The 21,431-nt window shown below is 27.7% G+C and overlaps 1 protein-coding gene across 2 annotated transcripts in view; it reads left to right on the top strand.

The window, feature by feature from the left end:
• Positions 1-21,431, top strand: part of LOC132920231 (uncharacterized) — a 36,549-nt gene that overhangs the window by 6,801 nt on the left and 8,317 nt on the right. For both annotated transcript variants that reach the window (XM_060982458.1, XM_060982459.1), the window contains exons 2-3: positions 13,939-14,131; positions 17,449-18,644. In XM_060982458.1, coding sequence (XP_060838441.1) covers positions 14,014-14,131; positions 17,449-18,644 — 1,314 coding nt within the window. In that variant the 5' untranslated portion in view covers positions 13,939-14,013. The remainder of the gene's footprint in view (positions 1-13,938; positions 14,132-17,448; positions 18,645-21,431) is intronic.

The raw sequence follows: 21,431 nt of genomic DNA, 5'->3' as shown, positions 1-21,431 counted from the left end.
AATTTAATATAATTTTTATTAAACACAATCAAAGATAAATGGCCTACTGATTGAATCAAATTTTAAAAATTATGTTTTATAAGAATTTTACTTCATAGAATTATTTAACTTGATTATAATAATTAATTTAATTGTAAACATTAGTTAAAAAATAAAATATATGAGAAATATAATTGAGAAAATAAATTAGTGACTTAAAATTACTCTTAACACTTGTACCTATATACAACAACTTGCCGAAAGAAGCATTAAAATTTAAAAGACATCTCCTAAAAAACTTTGCATATTTGTATACAATGTAATGCTGAGAAACTAACATTAAATAAAGTTTAGTTAAAATATCTTCTCTGGAATGAGAACACTTGGAATAAAATAATCGTATTAAAATATAACCATTGAGATTTAAAATAAATGTTTATGAACCAGCAATTACTTAGATAACTATGAAGAATTTTCAAAACTAAAACCAAGTATGGTATATATTATTCATGATTTTTTTTTATTAAAATATAAGTAAACATTTCCACATGTACTTAAGTGTTGAATTATCTGGAGGTGTGCTTCAGTGGTCATTCTAATAAATTATACATGGGGAGTTTTTGCCTACTTAATAATATAATATACGCATGAGTACATGACGTATATACTATATGTATATCATATTTTTTTTCGTATTATTAAGATACCAATTTTATTTTGCGATTATATGCTATAATAAAAATCACGTACTTATCATAAGTACCTTATATTATATCTTCAGATAATTTAAGGTACACACTACACATTATAAACTGTGTGAAAAGTATATAACGTACAGTAAATTTCAAAGAGCAAATTGGGAAGTGCAAATGTAAATATAAAGATAACATAATATAATATATACAGATGGACTGCAGATAATATAGATACTGGAAATTTGTCTTACTTTACCAAACTCGGAGAAGGTTAGTGCCGTATTATCTTGTACACTTGAATAATTATAAATGATAAATATAAACGTAGTGATGCGATAAACAGCGTCACATTTGTAAAAAGATTCTGATTGAATGTGTTCGTGATACGTTCTCAAAGTTTGAAAAATGTTGTATTAATTAATTATAATAATTCCTTTATATATTTGTATCATAAATATTATACAATCACCTTTTATTCCATCATAAAGCTATACAAAAACAATACAAATAATTATCATTAAAAATTAGTAATTATCTATATGTTTATTTTAATACATTATTATCTTTATTTTTATCTTGATAATTATTTGCTACAATCATCTTATATTATCTAGGTAATTTTTTTAGTTATCTATTTCCATCACTGCATATTACACTCGGATGAAAATTATATCTTAACAATTTTTATTGTTAAGATTTTTTTTTAGTTTTTTAATGGTAATATGCAATTTTAATTTCATACTCCGTAGTAGAATATATTTCTAAGTACTTCAATGAAGAAAATCAAATGTTGAATAAGTTATTTACTGATTATTAGTATGCTAAGTTTTTATGAACGGAGTGGACCAATATTTTGCGTGACTGTGCTATTATTCAGTACCTACTCATTTCAATTTGAATATACTTATTTCTAATTAATTTGAAAACTCAATTTGAATGAACTCAAATACTTCGAAAAATACCTTGCTTGCTATGAAATATGAAATTGAATGTATACATTATTATTCTAAAAAGTAAAAACTTAAAAAAAACCATAATTGTAAAAATTAAAGTAGTTTTTTCTCAAAAATATTCATGAAAAGAAATCAAATAATGTAAAAAAAATATATTCAAAATAGTTAAAACTAAGAAATAATAAGCATAAACATTTAAATTGATCTTCTTATATACAGAGTGAATCACCTGCTCTAACACGCTTAGGTACCTGTTTTTCTTTAATATTGCAGTTTCATAAATCTGAAAAGTCTTGATTTCTAGTCCTTGATAATAGCCCCACTATATGGTTATTTATAGAATTAAAAAATACGTAAATGTATTCATAATAATAATTTGTTGAATCGTGCTTTTATTAGTCATTATTTAGATCAGCGGTTCCCAGCCCATGGGCCGCGGTCCACAAGTGAGTGGGCCACCGGCAGCGAGGAACTATGCCGTAGACCATATAATATTAATATTACTAAAGTTTATATTTAAAATAATATTTTTAGATATTTTTATTAGTTGTTTTTTTTTAATATTATTATATATATTATATATATACGTTTTATTATTATAGCTATTAGTCATTACTCATTAGTGAGCCTCAAAGATTTTTTTTATACAATTGGTGGTCTGCAAAACTAAAAAGTTTGGGAACCGCTGATTTATATAATTATTAAGAACGTATAAAATGTTAATAGATTAATTATATGTTTAAAAATTAAAAAAATAATTAATAAAAAATCAAAAAATACATATCCTTCCTGTTCTATCGAGTAGCTTATCTCATTTTTTTTTTTTGTAAATATAAAAAGTAAATAAAAATATCCTTTGTACATAATGTTTAATAACTATATAAGATACTTATTTATTATTAAAATGCCCATTTAAACTAATCAAAATGTAAAAGGGTGATTTTAAATTGAAAAACTGAAATTTGTAACGCCACAGAACATTCCTTTATTAATAGCCCAAAAGAGTATTTAATTTTTCAAAGTGTCTAAATAAATCTAATCAAGTCTTTGAAAAGATAGTCTTTAAGTAAATTTAAAAATTTCAAAAATCAAATTTTGAATAACTAAACTATTAGAGAAAAGAACCGAGTGAGCATTCTTGGTGAAACACTCTGTATATACTGAAACTATTTTATTTTCTGACAAGACAACAAGACGTAATTTTCATTTTCTAAATGAAAACTTAAACACAAGTTGCAATCCACATAAATGGAAGCATGCCTTCGAAATATGTCAACCCGTCTTACCAGTGACAAGAAATACCACTAATATCTTCCCTTACTATAATAACAGTAACAATTGAATTTAAAGAAAAAAATACAATCTGCAATCCCTAGGGACATTATTATTTACATAGTACTCTGATATTGTTACTTTAAGCATTATAAAAACAATTATACAAAAACCATTCACTTATACAATTTCGATACACTTTGGGTAAATTAAATCAAAATATAAAATACAATATCAAGATGGTAGATTAATCAATTTAAAAATAAAATGTAATATAATTTAAAACATGGCTGAACTTCAGTGTTTAAAAAAAGGAAGCAGTGTGTTGATCATTGTAGGTTTTTCTAAAATTACAATATGTTAATATGGATGCTAATTTAAAATTAATAAGTATCTATTAGTTAATTTTAATATTATTATAAAAAAAATGACAATAATAAAGTTAATTATAAATTAAATTTACTAAAAGTGATTAATATAGGTTAGGTTTTTCGTTATAGTTATAATTCATTTTACTACTATTTAAAAAAGATACAATGTAATTATACTATGACAACAATTTACTAATAGAAAAGATTTTATCGCTGAATTTAAATTTATTTATATAAATATAATAATAAATACAACACGAAGAATTATATAACAATAAGATACAGTTGGAACAAAAATTAACATATTAACAAAATGTTTTGGACATATACAAATAACTCTCAAACAACTTAATATTTACCAAACAGATTAAATGTATGTATTAATAATTAAAAATTGTTGCTATTTTTAAAATAATCCTAAAATTAAGATTATTATAAAATCAAGGAATTCAAATGTGTGAATATAACATAAATTATTAAATAAACTTAAAAATTTAATCTCGGGATTTTTTAAATCAAGAAGAAAAATAATATAATTTATAAAAACACGAAAATAATAATCATATAAATATTTAAAAAATGTTTACTCTTAAATTACTTATTTTTCTATATTGATTCTAAAAACGGTAATAGAATAAGACAGAATTTTCATTTGTTTGTTTACGAAACTTCTCAAGAAGTGGCAAGAACTATAAAATTTATCTTTTCAAAATAGAATAAACATATATAGTTATAAAAATGAACTGACTGTATCGTATCTATCGACCTCGTATGCAAAACATGATATATAATGAAATTTGTACTCAAACTAAAACAAACATCACAACAAACTTAACACAAGTATTACATTTGCGTATATTGCTGTTACATCTGTGTACATCTGTTATCTGCTCAACGAATAAATAGCAGCAACAACAACGACAACGACGACTACGAAATTGCATAGAAATTATGCGTTCAACATAATAATATGTAGAATCTTTAACAACGCTAGTTACTTATTGCATGGTTTGAGGGGAATGAAAAAACAATTATATTTTAAACTGCAAATTGAATTATCGGCACACAAAGTTCTTATCGGATTTTATTATTAACTAAGACCTCAGATACAGAAAAAACATTTGATGTGTTCTTACACTCATTAAGCCATCGTTGAGACAATAATAAATCAATCAGCGATAGTAGTTTTTACACTGATTTTGTTTCTCAGAAAATAAAAAAATATATATACAATGAAAAATTAATTAATGCGATAATAAAAGTGTTAATAATTAGATTTAAAATTTGTAGAATAGTAATTTTTTATTTTCCTTAGAGTATAAATGATAATGTAACAGCAAATCGAAAGAATACGCGTGATAATTATAACACTGTTTTATGTATTATTGATACTATGTATAATGACCAAGGATTTACTAGATTGCATTTACTCAGTGAGGAAAGTAATTTCCAGCTATTAAATACCACCATCATTCTACTTTATTAAATTAAATATTGATATTTTCCATGGGGAAAGATTAATGGTTTACTTTTCATGCAAATAGTCCTATTAAAAAAAACCAGCTGTGGATAATATATCAAATATGCTTAAACTGTTTGGTTTTTTTTTTTTTTTAATAATCACGTTTGATTAGTTGCAAACACATATCACAACATTAAAATGGTAGCAGTCAAATTTATCTTAGTATAACTTTTGTGAAATGCAATATAACATATAATACCAATGTTTCTGTAAAAAAAATATACACATATACACATATACATTCATGTATTTATAAAAAATATATATAAAAAAATAAAATAAAATATACCATGGGGTACACTCAATTTATTCTGTCATGTTTTTTTTTTTTATATATGTACTTCCATACATATTTATAGATATTATTTACAAGCTTTGATCAAATTATAAACAATTCAAGCATGATATTGGAGTGAATTGAATATTAGGTTTCTTTTATATTTGTACTTTTTTTAACTCTATAGCAACTACATTCTAAAAAACAAATTAAATTAATAATAGAAATTATTTGATACAACAGTTACAGGTTTTTATTAATAAATGCGTTTATTATAATTTACTTACCTGTATTATTAAAAGATATATTTCAACTATAACTATATATAGATTAATAATATTTTTAGCCACCTTTCACTTTATTGGACTCTCGGTGTGAATGAAAATGGATATGAGTGTGAAATATATTGTATACATTTAAGTTTAATTGAATATTACATAATATATTTTTATTAGTACCTTGTACTTAATAGACAATATTAGTTTTATATGTACCTAAATTGCCTATACATATCGCCGTGTTACAAAATGTGTTTTACTTTATAATAATATAATAGTAGGTACAATAGCATTTGATAAGTTGCAATATCTTTACATGATTAACTAATTTCATATCTTTCGATTTTAACAAAAACGTTTTAAAAAAATTTACTTAAAATTCATATTAATATTATTTTAATTTAAAATAATATTTTACTGACTGAATAATTGTACAAATAATATAATGCTTATAATATATTAATAATTGATACATGCATAATATAATTTATATAATATATATATATACATTTTATTTATACATTATCTTATGATAAAAAAATTGTTTAGATGGATGTATGCTGTGTGATTTTATTGTACTCAAAATAGTCTAAATTAAATATTTCTTGGCCATTTTAAAGAATATATGACCTTTATTATATCATATTGATCCACATAGTTAATAAATCTATCAGTTTTCTGTCACACGCTAAAAATATATTAATTATATTTCGTGTTTAAGTTTTTTTCCTAATTCAAAATATAATTGACAGTTTAAAAAAATGCGATCATAACAATAATATAGTTTTTGTCGTTGTTCGTAAATCGTAACGGATATATATATTTTTCTTTTCAAAAAAGTTAATTAAAAATCAAAGTGTGTTGATAATTGGAAAACAAATCGCGAGGGACCAATTTCTATAGTTGAGTTACATTTTATTTGTAAATTAAAACAGAAATCGCTTAATAACGTTATACTATACACGGACTCGTTTTCTGCTATTATTATTATTATTATTCTTTATGCGTTTTATATGACGCAGAAGACTACCCGCAGTAAAATGACTACAATACTCATTAGTTTATATCAGTGTTCGCACTAATATAAATGACAAAGTTAATTATAATATTCAGTGGTGTATACTCAAAATTCTACACGGGCCAATGGCAGATCGACCAGTACGTGGAATTTTCGTTGAGATAAAATGGCACTGTGATGTGTATATCTTCTAATATATATATATATATATATATAGACATTAACTATCATAATTATTAAAATAATGTAACTTCAATTTTAATTTATTCATGATATAAATCGTTAAAAAAAAGCCTTGATTCTTTTCTCCGAATCCAATTATAGTATTATTGCTCGACATTTATATTTATTCACGGTTAGGCTCCGACATATTTTCAGACAATCAATTGGATCGACGACTAGTTACACGTCGCATAATAATAGTAATGATAAATTATAATAATAATAATAATGGGCAATATATATTACAGAAATCCATCGCTGCAAAGTTTCAACGAACTCGATTGTTATTCAACAGACGACGGTTGCTGGCTATATGCACGAGACGCGCGTGTTAGCACGAGTATAATAATATTTTCGAACGCGCGATACGCCAGACGAATACCGATTGTCAAAAGTTGCTAGTTTGATACTAGCTGTAATAATGTTTTTATTTATTATTATTACATTATTGAAAAAAAAACTGTTAATGTACCTAATCGGCAACAGTGACCAACGGCAGACTTTTATATACGAGATTACTGAGCGTTGGAAAAAAGCTGCATGGAGTTTTTTCGATAGACATCTATGTACAGAGCCATTCTTCAAACACAGAACGCTACCATTATCTCGGTAGTTTTTATTTTTAGAAAAAAAAGGTCTTAGTAGAGTTGTATTTTTGCGAAAACAATTTAACATCATTGAAGAGATGTGAAGACGTGCCGCAATAAGATCTTTTGTTATCCATTAGTTTATAAGCTTAAAATCTTTATAGGTTAATAAAACGAGTTTAATATTCGTATATATTTTAAACACCGGCATTTTCATAAAAATTTTCTTTTTCAGAAAATGAAATTAAAAACAATATGGCATATCGTCATTAAAAAAAGTAGCTAAACCTCCCTCACCCGAAACGCAAATATAAAAATAGTAATTTAATATTTAAATTTATACAAGACAATTTTTTTGAACTTAGTCTAGTAATATAATATAAAAGTATGATGTAAAATTGTTTTTAATTTCTATCTGTTTCGGAGTATAGCGAATATTTCACGTGCAGCGTATGCCACCTACAGATGCAGCTACACGGCGGCACGTCTCGTTGCGATCATCCGTCGACGTTATATTATATTACCTTCGTCACGCCAGTATACACCTCGCAGCACTAGTCGGTCGTTCCATATTATATATAATTTTCAATTACATCTGCTGATTTATAATAAAAAATACATATTCTATAGATATATAAAATTATGTGTAGTAATAATGATATACGGACGCAATGTGCCGTAAAACATGTTCCTATCGATTTTGACGGTCCCCATAGTAACGAAGTAATTCGCATTTTCGCTGGGATTATTATCTGGTGCTCACGGCAGCAGCAGCACCATGCACAATATTATATATTATTATTATTAGGTGTGCTCCCACGTCGCTCTCCGGGCGGCACGCACTCGAGTCCAACCGACCGTATGGGTTTTAATCGACCTATACCTGTGCACACTGCACGCCCGCACACACACGCACACACACACACACCTCGCACTCTGCGCTCACACTGCCGTCATTGACATTCGCGTTATAATATATAATATAGTTCAACAAATTAATACAAAACAATGGAAGCAGTATGCCTGTAGAATATGTTTATACGGTGTAACGGGGGCAGGTATATACAACACTATTAAATACATAAATTCGTTTAATAGATCCCGTGTACATATTATATAGTGTGTAACGTACACCACATTATTATGTGGTATAAAGTGACTCGTCAGTCGCCGAGTATTATTGTGCGTCTATATATTATTTTAAACTAATATATAATATAATCATTATTATTATTATTATTATTAGTAGTAGTAGTAGTAGTAGTAGTAGTAGTAGTATTATGAGCTGTGCGTGCTAAATGCACGAATTTCTATGCGTGTTACCGCGGCGCGTGTAATATTATATATTTATATGTGTTATTATATTATACAAACGGCGCGACAGACACGTACTAGATTCATACCGACGTATTCGATGTGCATGAATAAAACATTAAGATGGTATACTTTTTTAATTAGGTACATATCATTAAAAGTATGAGTGAGGTTCCGACTTTGTGAGCTGCGACGTCCGCGAATAATTTTCCTCCGCTGCCTATTAACAAAATCCCACACGTTATATTATAATATTGTTTCATATTTTAGAGTTTGAAAACATTCAGCTAACTTCATATACATATTATAACAGTTGAACTGTTTCAATTAATTTGTGTATAAATCATGAGCGTAATTATACATTACAACAGGCATATAGTGCATTATATTAAAATGTTCATGACTTCGGGTTCGTTCGTTTAATCACTTAAAATGAATTTGAACGTAACTAACTACGTGCATGTTAACTGTGTTTAGAGCACCATAAGTTCGTAATAGTAAACATTTAACGCTCTGGATATTGAGTTAGATCGCAGTAGGTTGATATTATTATTTAGATATCAAGTAATTATCAACCACTGTATTATTGTGTAAATGTGTTTATATAAAGTTTGAAATTTAGCATATATTTATTAGACTTATGCAAAGTTGCTTATTCGCAGTTTTTCTTTCAACGAATCAAGTACAAATGATTAAACTTCAACACATTTCTCTAAATATTGTTTTATAACTCACTCAAAGAACAAAATTTGAACACATGTCACATAATCATACAATAATTTTATCATGTACTAATACTTACTAAAATAAAATAGATTTAACTATAGAGCTTATTTTTTCTTATTGATCGTAATCAATTCTTTTTTGTATTATAGTCAGGAAAATCATTCGGTATTTAAAGAAAATGTCTGAAACGAGATTGAAACACCGAATTTAACACATTTTCGTCTATAGGGTGCAATCGTTTTTATAATTTTATAATGCACTTGCTCGTAAAGATTACAGACAATATTTTAACAGCTATGGAAATTAAACTACATAATAATATAATGTTTTGATATAAGTGTTAGTTTACAACCGAAATGTATGCTTAAAAACGTTATGCATATCCTCGTTAATATTTTAAACACAATGCTCGCTTTCTTCGGTTATGTTGTTGTTTATTGTTATGTCTACACACGTTTCAAAATGACGACACTAAGCAAAAAAATAAAATAATAATAAACAAATAAATAAAAGTAATAATGGCAAAAAAACACATTTAAGAGATAAAATAAATTATGCGAAAATGGAATCATCGTCGCGAATAAGCGCGTTACACATTCGGGCACGCGGCGCATATTATAATATATTGCAGAATTTACAAATATCTAAACACGTTCGGTGATTAACTAACTCATATAACGCTTGCCATAATAATATAATAATATTATATTCTCTGTCGGAATAATAGAGTTATGATGACAAAGTATAATACCTATACAGTTGCCCCGCCACAAAATGTAATATAGTGAGAATGGTTATATATTAATATTATTATCGTACACAGTGTATTACCACTATTAAACTATACGTACGGCGCGCATATGCATATAAAATATAATATATAGGTATCCGACCGTTAAAAAATAATAATATTCATTAGCTTTAAATATTGTTTTAATGTAACACATCAGTGGATAACAATGAAATTCAAAAACGTTGACTCCGTGATAATATATTATCCTGGCTGTACAGCGTTACAAGTAAGTCACATTCTTCAAAGCACGTCAATGCTGCCATGACGTGTAGTTGTTATGTACAGGTTGTACGTTGTATATTATTATAAATCATAATATTAACCCCACCTGCGAGATGTGGGCTCGCGCGTGGTTGAGCACAAGCTAAAATACCGATTGTATACACGTTTTATTTACGAACTTATTAATGTATACACCAACTAGTGATGTAAAAAAAAAAAAAAAAAAAACGATATACATATTATATAATATATTGTTTGTATTATACCTAAAATAACTTTGTACCATACTACCACACATAACCGTAGTGTGTATTAAACTATAAAGTATTATTAATATTTATTGTAGTAAACCATAGTATTACATACACGATTTATTTACGGTAGATTAAAATATTATTAAAAATTACGCAAATTACATTAACATTACTCATTCCAATGCAAATGCATTAACAACAATAAAAAAATAAAATACTGGGAGTTTTATGTTTAGTAAATGTTTAGATGGGTAATATTACTTCAAATTAACAAGGAATAAAAATATTTAATGACTTAAAAAATAACCAAAATAAAAGATTAACGATCTTATTTTAACAAAAATAAATTATAATAGGTACTTGTGTGTTTTTTTGCATAAAACAATTCTATACAACATGTAAAATATACCATTTGATATTAATGTATTATATCGATTCACATCACAAATATCAACAGTGTAATATCTATATCTAATATTATATATTGTATAGACATACTACACAGAAGAAAAAAAATATATTTTTATGGCCATAATATGATTTTGAATTAAGTATACAAAATTAGTGTATTGACACTACCAATATATTTAACAATCTATATTTTAATGTAATATTTAATGTATTTTTTATTACATCGCAGGTAATTATGATAGTAATATTCATATTTTTAAATCCAATTTATACGGTATAACTATCACTAATTACATTTTATTTTCATCGCTTATCAAAATTAATGGTAAATAAAACCAGGTTAGGTATATAACCTCCTCTTCAAATGATAATTACAGTCTATAATATAATTAAACACATTTATTTAGTTTTAGCATAAGGCATTAAGAATAAAGTTAAAAGTCAAAATTTAATATTTCTAAAAAATAAGTCTGATATAAAGTATTAAAATCGGAAACAGCTTTGAGCATATTCTGTCATAACAGTTATATATTATTTTATTAGATAATTATAAGATAAAATATAAGATAAAAAACAATCTAAAATGATAATCTAAATAAATTTGTATTTTCATATTAGTTTTAAATATTAATTCATTACAAGTATAATATAATTACAGGATCAATGAGTAAAACTTTCAGTTTTACATGTGAACTTTTCAATTTATTAATTACGAAAAGAGTCAAGAAACTTTTATGGTTGTACTTATAGTGAACTTAATGGTTACTTGGTGAAACTTTTTTTTATAACAGGTATTTATGTAATCCAAGCGTTTTAAATTTATGATTGATTTATTTTCAAGCAATTATAAATTAACTGTTTTTATTAATAATCCACAAAAAATATAAATAATATTAAATTATGTTAACCTTGAAGTACATAACTTGCTTAAAATCAAATCAATTATTAATTATGATTGATAAAATCTTAAATTTAACTTAAAATTGTCTTGTCATATAATTATAATCTGAAATGTTTAACTACGTTGCCTTAAAATGACCTATAATAAGTCACTATATAAACATAGATATGTTATACTCAATATAATCTTCAATATTCCAAATAAAAATGTTTAATTATTTAAACAAATATATTGGATAAGTTTGTACAAAGTTTTGTAATGTACAAATTATAAGTAAATAAGAATTACCCATTAAAATTAAAATTATAGTGATTCGATAAAATAATCAAGTTTTTATTATTTTAAAAACGTGAAGAAAATGTAAAAATTTTAATTTAAACGTTCACATATAATTGAATAAATTTAAACAACAGTATTCAACTTTTATTTCTGAACAGCTTTCAACTAGGATGTATTCATGTGATGTATCACTCTTTGTCCAGAATACGAAAATGAATTATATTTCTTTGTATACCTCCAAGATCGAAAGTAAAAGCATTTTGTGTGATAATGGATACGCGTTCGCGCGCAGGAAATAAAAGAGATGACTATTTATCTTTTATCGTACGCGGGTGTGTGTGCTTTGGAAATATAACAAAAGATCGACCATATATATATTATATACACAGAAACCGTATCCGTATGTCCATTTATGGCCATAAACAAGAAATAGTGATTTATTATTGCAAACGTATTCTCACCAGAAATAATATTGAGTATATTGACCATATCGTATCTTAGAAAACACGCAATGTGTAGCTTAACTCTACCAACTTATAGACGGCAAGGATATTATTATACTATAAAATATATAATGACGTCAAACATGACCATTTATTCGATGACCATTTCATGTCGAACATAATGTCTTTTTAAAAATATATTAGCTTAGCCTCCTCACCCCGTACTATTAAAATAATAGAAAAAAAATACTTAGACTATCTAAAATGATAAAGTCAAGTCATAAATTATTGACTTTTTATTTAGGTCATCGTTATTAACTATAGCTATCAGTAAAAAATACTGTTTTAAAGGGGGTGACCTAATAGAAAAACAGTGTATCCGATGTGATTAGGAACATTTTTTTTCTTATTTATATGCATATAATTATTAATAACTAATATTTTACCATTATAAGTATATAATACTGATTACGAGATATAAAATTTAATATTATATGATTGGAAAATTCCGAGGCAATAATGTATTTTATTTTTCTGGGAATTTGTAGTTTTTATAGAAAATATTTAATATTATACTGATTGAAAATTAGAGTAGGTATATAATCAAAGCCGTATTTAAAAGGAGTAATAGGGGCTATTTTCTCATATGGCTATTTTGTTTTTAAATTTACGTTGTTTTAATCCTCTTAACTATATTTACTTATTTCCTACAGTTAATATTATATTTTTTAAATTTTTTATCATCCTATAATACACATTATCGTTAACGAAAATGCCTTTGTAGTATTAACCGTGATCTAATCTCCAACATTAATTATAATATTATAATTGAGAATTTTTCTTAGTCAACACACAGGAAGAAAATTTAATTATTATATTTCTCTTTTTTAAGACATATTAGATTATATTTTATTATAAAAATTGATTTTTAAAATTAAAATTTTTTTTTTCTATAATTGGGTGATTATTTTTGTTGTCCCTAAGCGTTAAATTTCTTATTATGGCCATGATATGACAATGATTGCATGCCATGAATTTAGTAGATATTGAATCATTTTAAATAATAATTTATTGAAAATCACGATTAACGTACGTTATATTCAAAAAAAATAATAGATAGGTACCAACATATATAATTATTAATCGTATCAACATATTATAAAAACAGTATAAAAATGTTAAGTTATTAATAGTTGTCATTCATACATATAACCTATATATTTTAAGATTACATACCACATCGTACGAAAATCATCGGGAATTTAGAAACTATTTTCCATTATTGACAAATAGGTATACCCACTTTAAAATATATGCCTACAAAATATGTATAGTACCTATTACACATTCTAAAATTATTTTCTTCTAGACCGATTATGCAATATTTAACGATTGTTTCATGTATGTGTATATTGTTTTAGATGTAACGTAAGCGAGAACGATACAAGACAACGCGGAACAAAGAAGCAATACAATACAAAAAATAATTTATAAAAATGGAGGGAACCAAATGCTTCCAGATACGTACTCGCCAGAAATCATTTTATCACACTGGCGTCGTGATGTATTTCATTTGTGCACAACTGATGATATCCATTGATTCCGCAGCCCTTGGTTCGTATTCAAAATTGCATTACGTTTAATACAAACATTTAATCTATGGTTCATGGTATACATTATGCAAATTTCATCGTGTATTATACTGCTCATACGCACATGTACTGCAATGTGGTACTCGTGTCAGTGCACCATATAATATTTAATCAATATAATATTATATAATATGAGGTCGAATAATAATTATCGTAATTTATCCAACACACGTTCTACCGGTTATCTAAAGGATGCATTATTTTGCGAATTGTTCATAATATGTACGTAATAATTTTAAACATTTCATCAGAAAACCATAACCACATACATACATCAATGTTTTATTAAGTGTTTATTTATCTCATAGTAAAATAAAGAGGCTGCTATTATGAAACAAACTTTAAATTCATAAAAAGTCTCTTTAGAAAAGCATAATATAATTATACAAAGAACAATTTAAATAATAAAAATTAACAATATAATAGTTGCACGGTAAAGTTGAAAAAACAGATTTAAAAATTATATCACTAATTTATTTATATATTGTTAATAATTTGTGAACATTTTATCTCTCAGGAAGGATTATTATTTTCCAAATTGTAGGAAAATAAACAAAATCGATTTTTCTGTGAGAAAAAAAAGAATGTATCGTAAATGCTGTTTTTTGTGGTTTCTCTTATGGTTACAATGAGTATATAGTCTCGGATTTTCAGTATACTTGCTAAAAAAAGGTATTGAGAAATTACCTCTCAAAAAACTAAAGTACTATCTATGTTCAATTTTCAATTTATTGATTGGACTACATGAACTTTTAAAGCCACTATATAGAAAGTGATAGTATAGGTACTTTAAAAAATAAAAAATAAACACTTTCTTTTATAAAATCAATATATCCCATAGCTCGTTTAAAACCTAAAATGAAAAAAAAAAACAAAATTTGCGTCATCATCATTAGGTATAAACAAATTCTAGAAACTAATTTTAATATTGGAGAAGGTACAAGAAAAACACACAAATAAATAATATTATTTTAACATAAAAATTTTAAAAAAATCCATTGACAAATCACAGTTATAGATCAAATGATTAGATTTGTTCGAGCACATTCTCGGTTATCCAATTAGACAATCGTGTACGAGTAATGGTAAATAATTATTTATGAATAAAGATTTAAAGTGAAGTTTAGGGTTTATTTAACATAACCTTATTAAATAATGGCGTCGTTTAAAAATTATTTTATGTAAGAGAAGAATTTATCTATGATTATGATATGTATAAATCTTGAAACTGATGATAATAACCTGGGTATAGAAATAAGTGTCTGGTAAATTTAAAATACCTAAGTATTTTATGTGTTTTTTTTATTTTTTTCTTATCCAAATATAATTTAACATGTCCACAAGAACTCAACTTAAATTAAAAATTAATTAAAACAACTTTTTGTTTCCTAAAAATATACCATCACATTATTAAAAATCTTTGAATAAACTTTTGTAAAAGCGTTACAGAAACTTTTGAAAACACGTATTCTAGAGAAAATTCAATTTTTTAAATATTCTGAAATGCTTTAAAAAGTGTCGTTAATATTCTGAAAATGAACCAAAGTTACAAAAGTTCTCGTTATTTAAAGTGTGTGAAAACAGAAAGAATTGTAAGCGACAGTTAGTTTTCTAAAATATATTATTACATTAAAATTACTAAAAAAAAATAAAATAAATTTAAACTGCCGAGACTGGAAATATATTATTATCTGTTCATAGTTTACTCAAATCATATTTTTATAGAGAAAACTCTAAGAAGTACAATAATATGAAAAAATAAAAGTAAATAGAAAGAAGTTTAAACATAATATAGACGATTGTCAACAGTAATGTTCATTCAAGTGAATAATAATAATTTATTTCAATTTAAATTTTAAAACCAACAAAAGAAACAAAACTTACAAAACTCCATAACTATAACCAGAATCTTTCACTTAAAAGTTGAAATATATTTTATATTTGCTCACAGTCTCAGATAATAATAATATCATCTCGTCATCACAATCCAGATAACAATAAAATATACATTTTATACATTAAAAAAATTATGCACTTATAAAGTGTATAATATTATCTTCTATCACTGGTCAGGGTTACTAATAATACAGATCAAAAATTATAATTAATTGTTAAGTGAATTAAGCATACGACTGTACTCAATATTTAACAAAATATTAATGGTAATAGTGTAAACACTGTAAACTATTATTTTGTTGATGACTTGATTAATTTCATACGCATATTATTTATAATAATAAACACACTCGGCACTCAACTGTAAATAATATTTTCATATAGCATCACCACTGATGAGCATTATTGTTTTATACAATTTAACAAATAGGAATATAGTAACAGTATCATATCGAGAAAAAAAACATAGCTCATCTACTATATATATTTTAAATTTAATTTTCCAATTTAAATCTGTATAAAGCAATTATTACTGACTATACGGATCAAATATTATTATACCAAAAGCATTTATATTTTATAAAATCATTGATGGGAAATCATAATTATATGAAAATAAATATTTTTTTGACATTGAATAATAACATTGCTCTGTTACGCGTATGATTTATTATTTTTCACAGACCAGTTTTTAAACTTTTAACGGGGAATCAAATTTCTTAAAAAAATACTACTATTATATAACCTACAGGCCACGAAAAAAAAGGAAATCCTAACACATATAAATGGATAGATGATTTGTATATAAATATATATTCAATAAAATTAATTATAACTTATAATATTTTTAAAATAATAAAAAATTATTTGAAAAACTAAATTTTAAATTACGCCATAAACCGTGATAACATTTTTGTAGAGTGTATATAAAAATAATAAATAAATAACTAAAAAAAATTCATTTTACATTTTTTATTGATTGTTCTAAAAAAAAATCACTTTACAAATATAGTTTGGAGTTCTGAATCACTTGAACCAAGTTATATCGGATGGACTTCGTATGGTTCGCCTTTACTTGGACTTTTTTTTTGTGGTCTTTGATTTATTTTAGTAATCTTATATCAATACGACGTAATATGAATTACTAAAAAAAATTTGATGTATGAAAATAGTACAATATTATAATTTGTATGTATTTTATATTAGCAGTTTGTCCCCTCCCTATTTAATACATTTTAGATCTGCCACTGAAATGCATTTTTTTACATTTATGATTAACGTAAGCACGTTGGTATAATAGTATGTTATATACGTAATATAGGACTGCGAGGCCGTGATTGTGATAGCATATTTCATAATCAAAGGCTCGTTTTCTGTTTACAGTGAACGCTGTGGCCATCGGAGTGGCGGTCGAGGATAAAGTGACATTACCGTCGAGAAATGAAGCGACAAACCCGTTAAAAGAACCGACGCCCAGCACGCTACAAGGGGCGTTCTTGAGCGGCAACTTGACTGACGTTACCAACGGCAGCACCAGCACCTCACCGGCGGAGGCGTCTGTCACGTCCACGACCGCGGCTGCGGCCGCCGAAACCGTTTGGAACGTGCAGACGGCTGCAGTGGCTACTTTGCCGGCGGACGGACGCAACGCGTCGGTGATGGCCACCAAACCGGAACCGGCCACCACTATCAGACCACTGGAATCGTGGGCGGACGTCGTTCAGACCAGCACGGACCAACCGTCGTCGTCGCAGTCGTCCGGAGAGTCGGTCGGCGGTGGCGATTACGGTCGGGACCTGAACAACAAAAACCTTGTGGCCAACATGCTAAAGAGCTGGTTCAACCACAAAGACGATCCGGCCACGCCTGCCGCGGCCGCTAACAAGGGATACTTTACAGTGTCCACCAAATATATGGTCAAGAATGGCATGGGAGAGAAGGAAAGGGGACCGGTGACCAACGGCGATGCGGAAGTGGGACCCGGCGCGGCGCCCTCGTCCAAAGCGGTGACGGTAGCCGTCGTGGCTGGCAACAAAAGCCTGTTCGAGCGATGGGACGAAGCGAGTGAGGAACAGGAACGCGTTCTGGAAGACGCCATGCGGTCTCAGGGACCCACGGGTGATGCCGAAGCCGAAAGCAATGGAAGCGACTCGTCGTCGTCGTCGTCTGTATTGGCCGCCGATCAGAACACGCCCAGCCGGTGGTTCGTGTTACTGTTGTCCGGCAACTCGACCGTAGCACAGATGCGACGCACCGATTTCGCCAAATATCTCAAGCTGAACCTCGCGGCCAGGCTGTCGCTGGAATACGACGAGGTCAAGATCAACCGCGTGTTGGTCGTCCCTCCGCGTCTCATGGTCAACGTCAGCGTGGTGCCTGTCTCCGAACGGGCCTCGTCGGCAGCGTCCGTAGCCGCCGTGGCCGCCGTCGCGTCTTCCTCGTTCTCGTCCTGGTCACCGTCGGCCTCCGACAAGACCGCCGCGGCCATATCCGATCGGGTGGTCGAGGATGATGACCCGCTGCACAACCTGGTCGAAACCAACGCCACGTTGATGGAACTGTCCGGAGAAGAATATCGGGTTAGTAGAACAGTAATAAATAATGCTAATTATACAAGTTATTCGGCGCCTTTGAATCACGTCCAAAAATGGTAATATTTTGTCAGAGCCGCGTCCGTGATTGCTCAACGACACATCCGAGTTGCATCTGTGATTTTCCTTTTCCATACTTTTAGAAACTGGGGACCATCATTTTTACAAACGGTGGGGTTAAAAATATTATGTATTAATTATTTCATGATCTTTTCATTATGTCACAAAGTAGAAATTTAAAAATATTACGTAGGTACTTAGGTAGTGTACGTTTAAAAAATGATTGCCGCGTGAACATCGTAATGTTAATAAAACTGATATGTCAACATGAGCTAAATTAATTTCTATCAATAAATTGTACTAACAGATAGGATATCGATAATCGATAAGTCACAAATTTTTACTAGTCTACTCGTATCACCGAACGAAAATGAATGTAATAGTAATTCTTGTAAACACAGTTTCGAAACAACACAGACAAGCTGCTGAGGATACAACTAGGACGTGTTGTGCGAAAACAGTAAACAGCGGACGTAATTAGTAGTGGCGACTATAGTTTTCTTTTTATGTATGCAATTCGTGTACAGTCTATTTATTATAAAGTGAAACATTTTTAGAATGTTCATTAAGTATTATTGAACACTGCATCGTAAAATTACGAATATTATACGGTGTGATCCGTGTAACGTAAGACAGTCATTATTTAAAAAAACACCAATGTTTTTAAAAATAGTTCTTTTGCGTAATTTTAAGTTATAATAATAGATCAAAATGTTTGGAAATAAAATACAAAATTTTGATTGTTATAAATTTCAATTCTTTTGAATGATGAGAACATATATTTTTAATTCCTTATCCCAAAGCAGAATATTTATTGGAGTTCTTTGATACATCTATCAAATTTCGGACTAATACTTACACCTCATAAGCTACTCGTTCAAAATTTTATTTTTTTAAAGAAAAAAAATGCATATTGTCACTAAAATAAAGTTAAACAGTTAAAAAAAATATAGCGATAAAAAATAGTTGTTTTTAATGAAATTAAATAGTATATTTGATTTGCTATCGTCTTCTTCCACCAACTAAAAGAAAAAATACTAAATTTTAGGTAGGTTTAGCAAATAGTTAAATATTTAAAATATTAAAATATGTTCTATATAGTAGAATTGTTTAATTTCGATAAAATTATCCAGTTGATGTAGAATGTCGATCGACCATGATTGTTCTATATAGGCAGAAAATTATATTTACGATAAATATAGTGAACACGTTCGATTCAACTGAATACGATTTTGTCATAATAAAATTCAAAGTAAAATAATTTATTGTGTTATTTTTATGTCGGCCGTTGCGTTACTATGAATAATACAAGTATTCATAAATGATTACAAAGATCGTTAATGCTAGCTCTGTACTAAAAATACTTTTCGCAACAGTGGTCAGTAATATATTATTCATTCAGAATAAAATTTTATGCTCATACCGAAACGCCTATGAAATTAAAAAAAATATCTAAAGTGCTTTCCATTAAATATAATACAGACGTTTTAATGTAAGCGAAGTAGTATTTGGGACTTATATAGAATTACGAGCAATTACAGTTTGAAAAAGTTATTAATTATTTGTCTTGATTTATTTTGTTGTCATTGATTTCTAATATATTAAAAATAATTATTATATATTATTATATATACACTATTTTTCACCGATAGGTTAGGTACACAAAGGCCAGTAAATATGTACACCCCGTCTTTGTTATTACCACTAATAGTGTGTGTAGTTTTATAAATCATATCAATCAAAAGACAAAATAGGAACTGCTATTGCTTATCATTAGTATGGTTTGTGAAATGTGCCTATACGAGTCAACGCGACAATAATTTACCAGCATAATGATTGGTTTTATGGTAAGGTACCTACGCCCATTAGACAAATTTCCCGTGTGACTACACCAAATGTGCCCAACATGAATTGATTGTGTTTATTGTGTGACTTACTCTATAGCTGGGAGGTATTCATATTCATTATTATTTTTATTATCTGCAGCTTCACTTGAAATACTACTACACGTTTGAATTCAATTTTATTATATAATAATAATAATAATAATAATTTTGCTGTCGCAATTAAAAAAGTTAACAGCGATCGCATAAAATTATTTACATCGTCGACTATTGCTGCAGCCGAGTGCCATTAACGTCTCACAATATTTATATAAGGTTTAAGTAAATCGCGTGCACACTGCTAAAATTGTTTTTTAATTGAAATGTTGAGTAAGTACTCGCTGTGTAGTAATACAGGGTGTCCCCTGAGGATTTACCCATTGCGATATCTCCTGAAATAATGGAGATATGATAATTCTGGTTTTTTAATAAGATTCACGGGGACAAGAATTACAAATATTTCATATTTTTATTTTTTTGGTAAAAAAGTTAAAAAATATAATTTTTATTTAATTGTTTTCAAAAAAATTGAAGATAGCCATTTTGTATAGTTCATTTTTCTGAAAATATTGAGGTTTCAACATTTTTATTTCATTTATCTCCAGATTTAATATTTTTTGTAGTTTAAAAAAAATATTGCACGCGGGCTACATGTTTGATACAATGATACCACTATTGTATTAAATAACTCGCAGTTTTTTGAAAATCATTAAATAAAAAAATATATTTGTTAACTTTTCTATACAGGACACCCTGTATATAACATAAATATATATATTAAATAATACGTTGAAATATTATAAACACTACATTAGATTGCGCTTACGCAGTA

Source organism: Rhopalosiphum padi, chromosome 2 (genome assembly GCF_020882245.1).
Source record: "Rhopalosiphum padi isolate XX-2018 chromosome 2, ASM2088224v1, whole genome shotgun sequence".
NCBI classification, from domain to species: Eukaryota; Metazoa; Arthropoda; class Insecta; order Hemiptera; family Aphididae; genus Rhopalosiphum; species Rhopalosiphum padi.
This window is presented reverse-complemented; position numbering and strand designations above follow the sequence as displayed.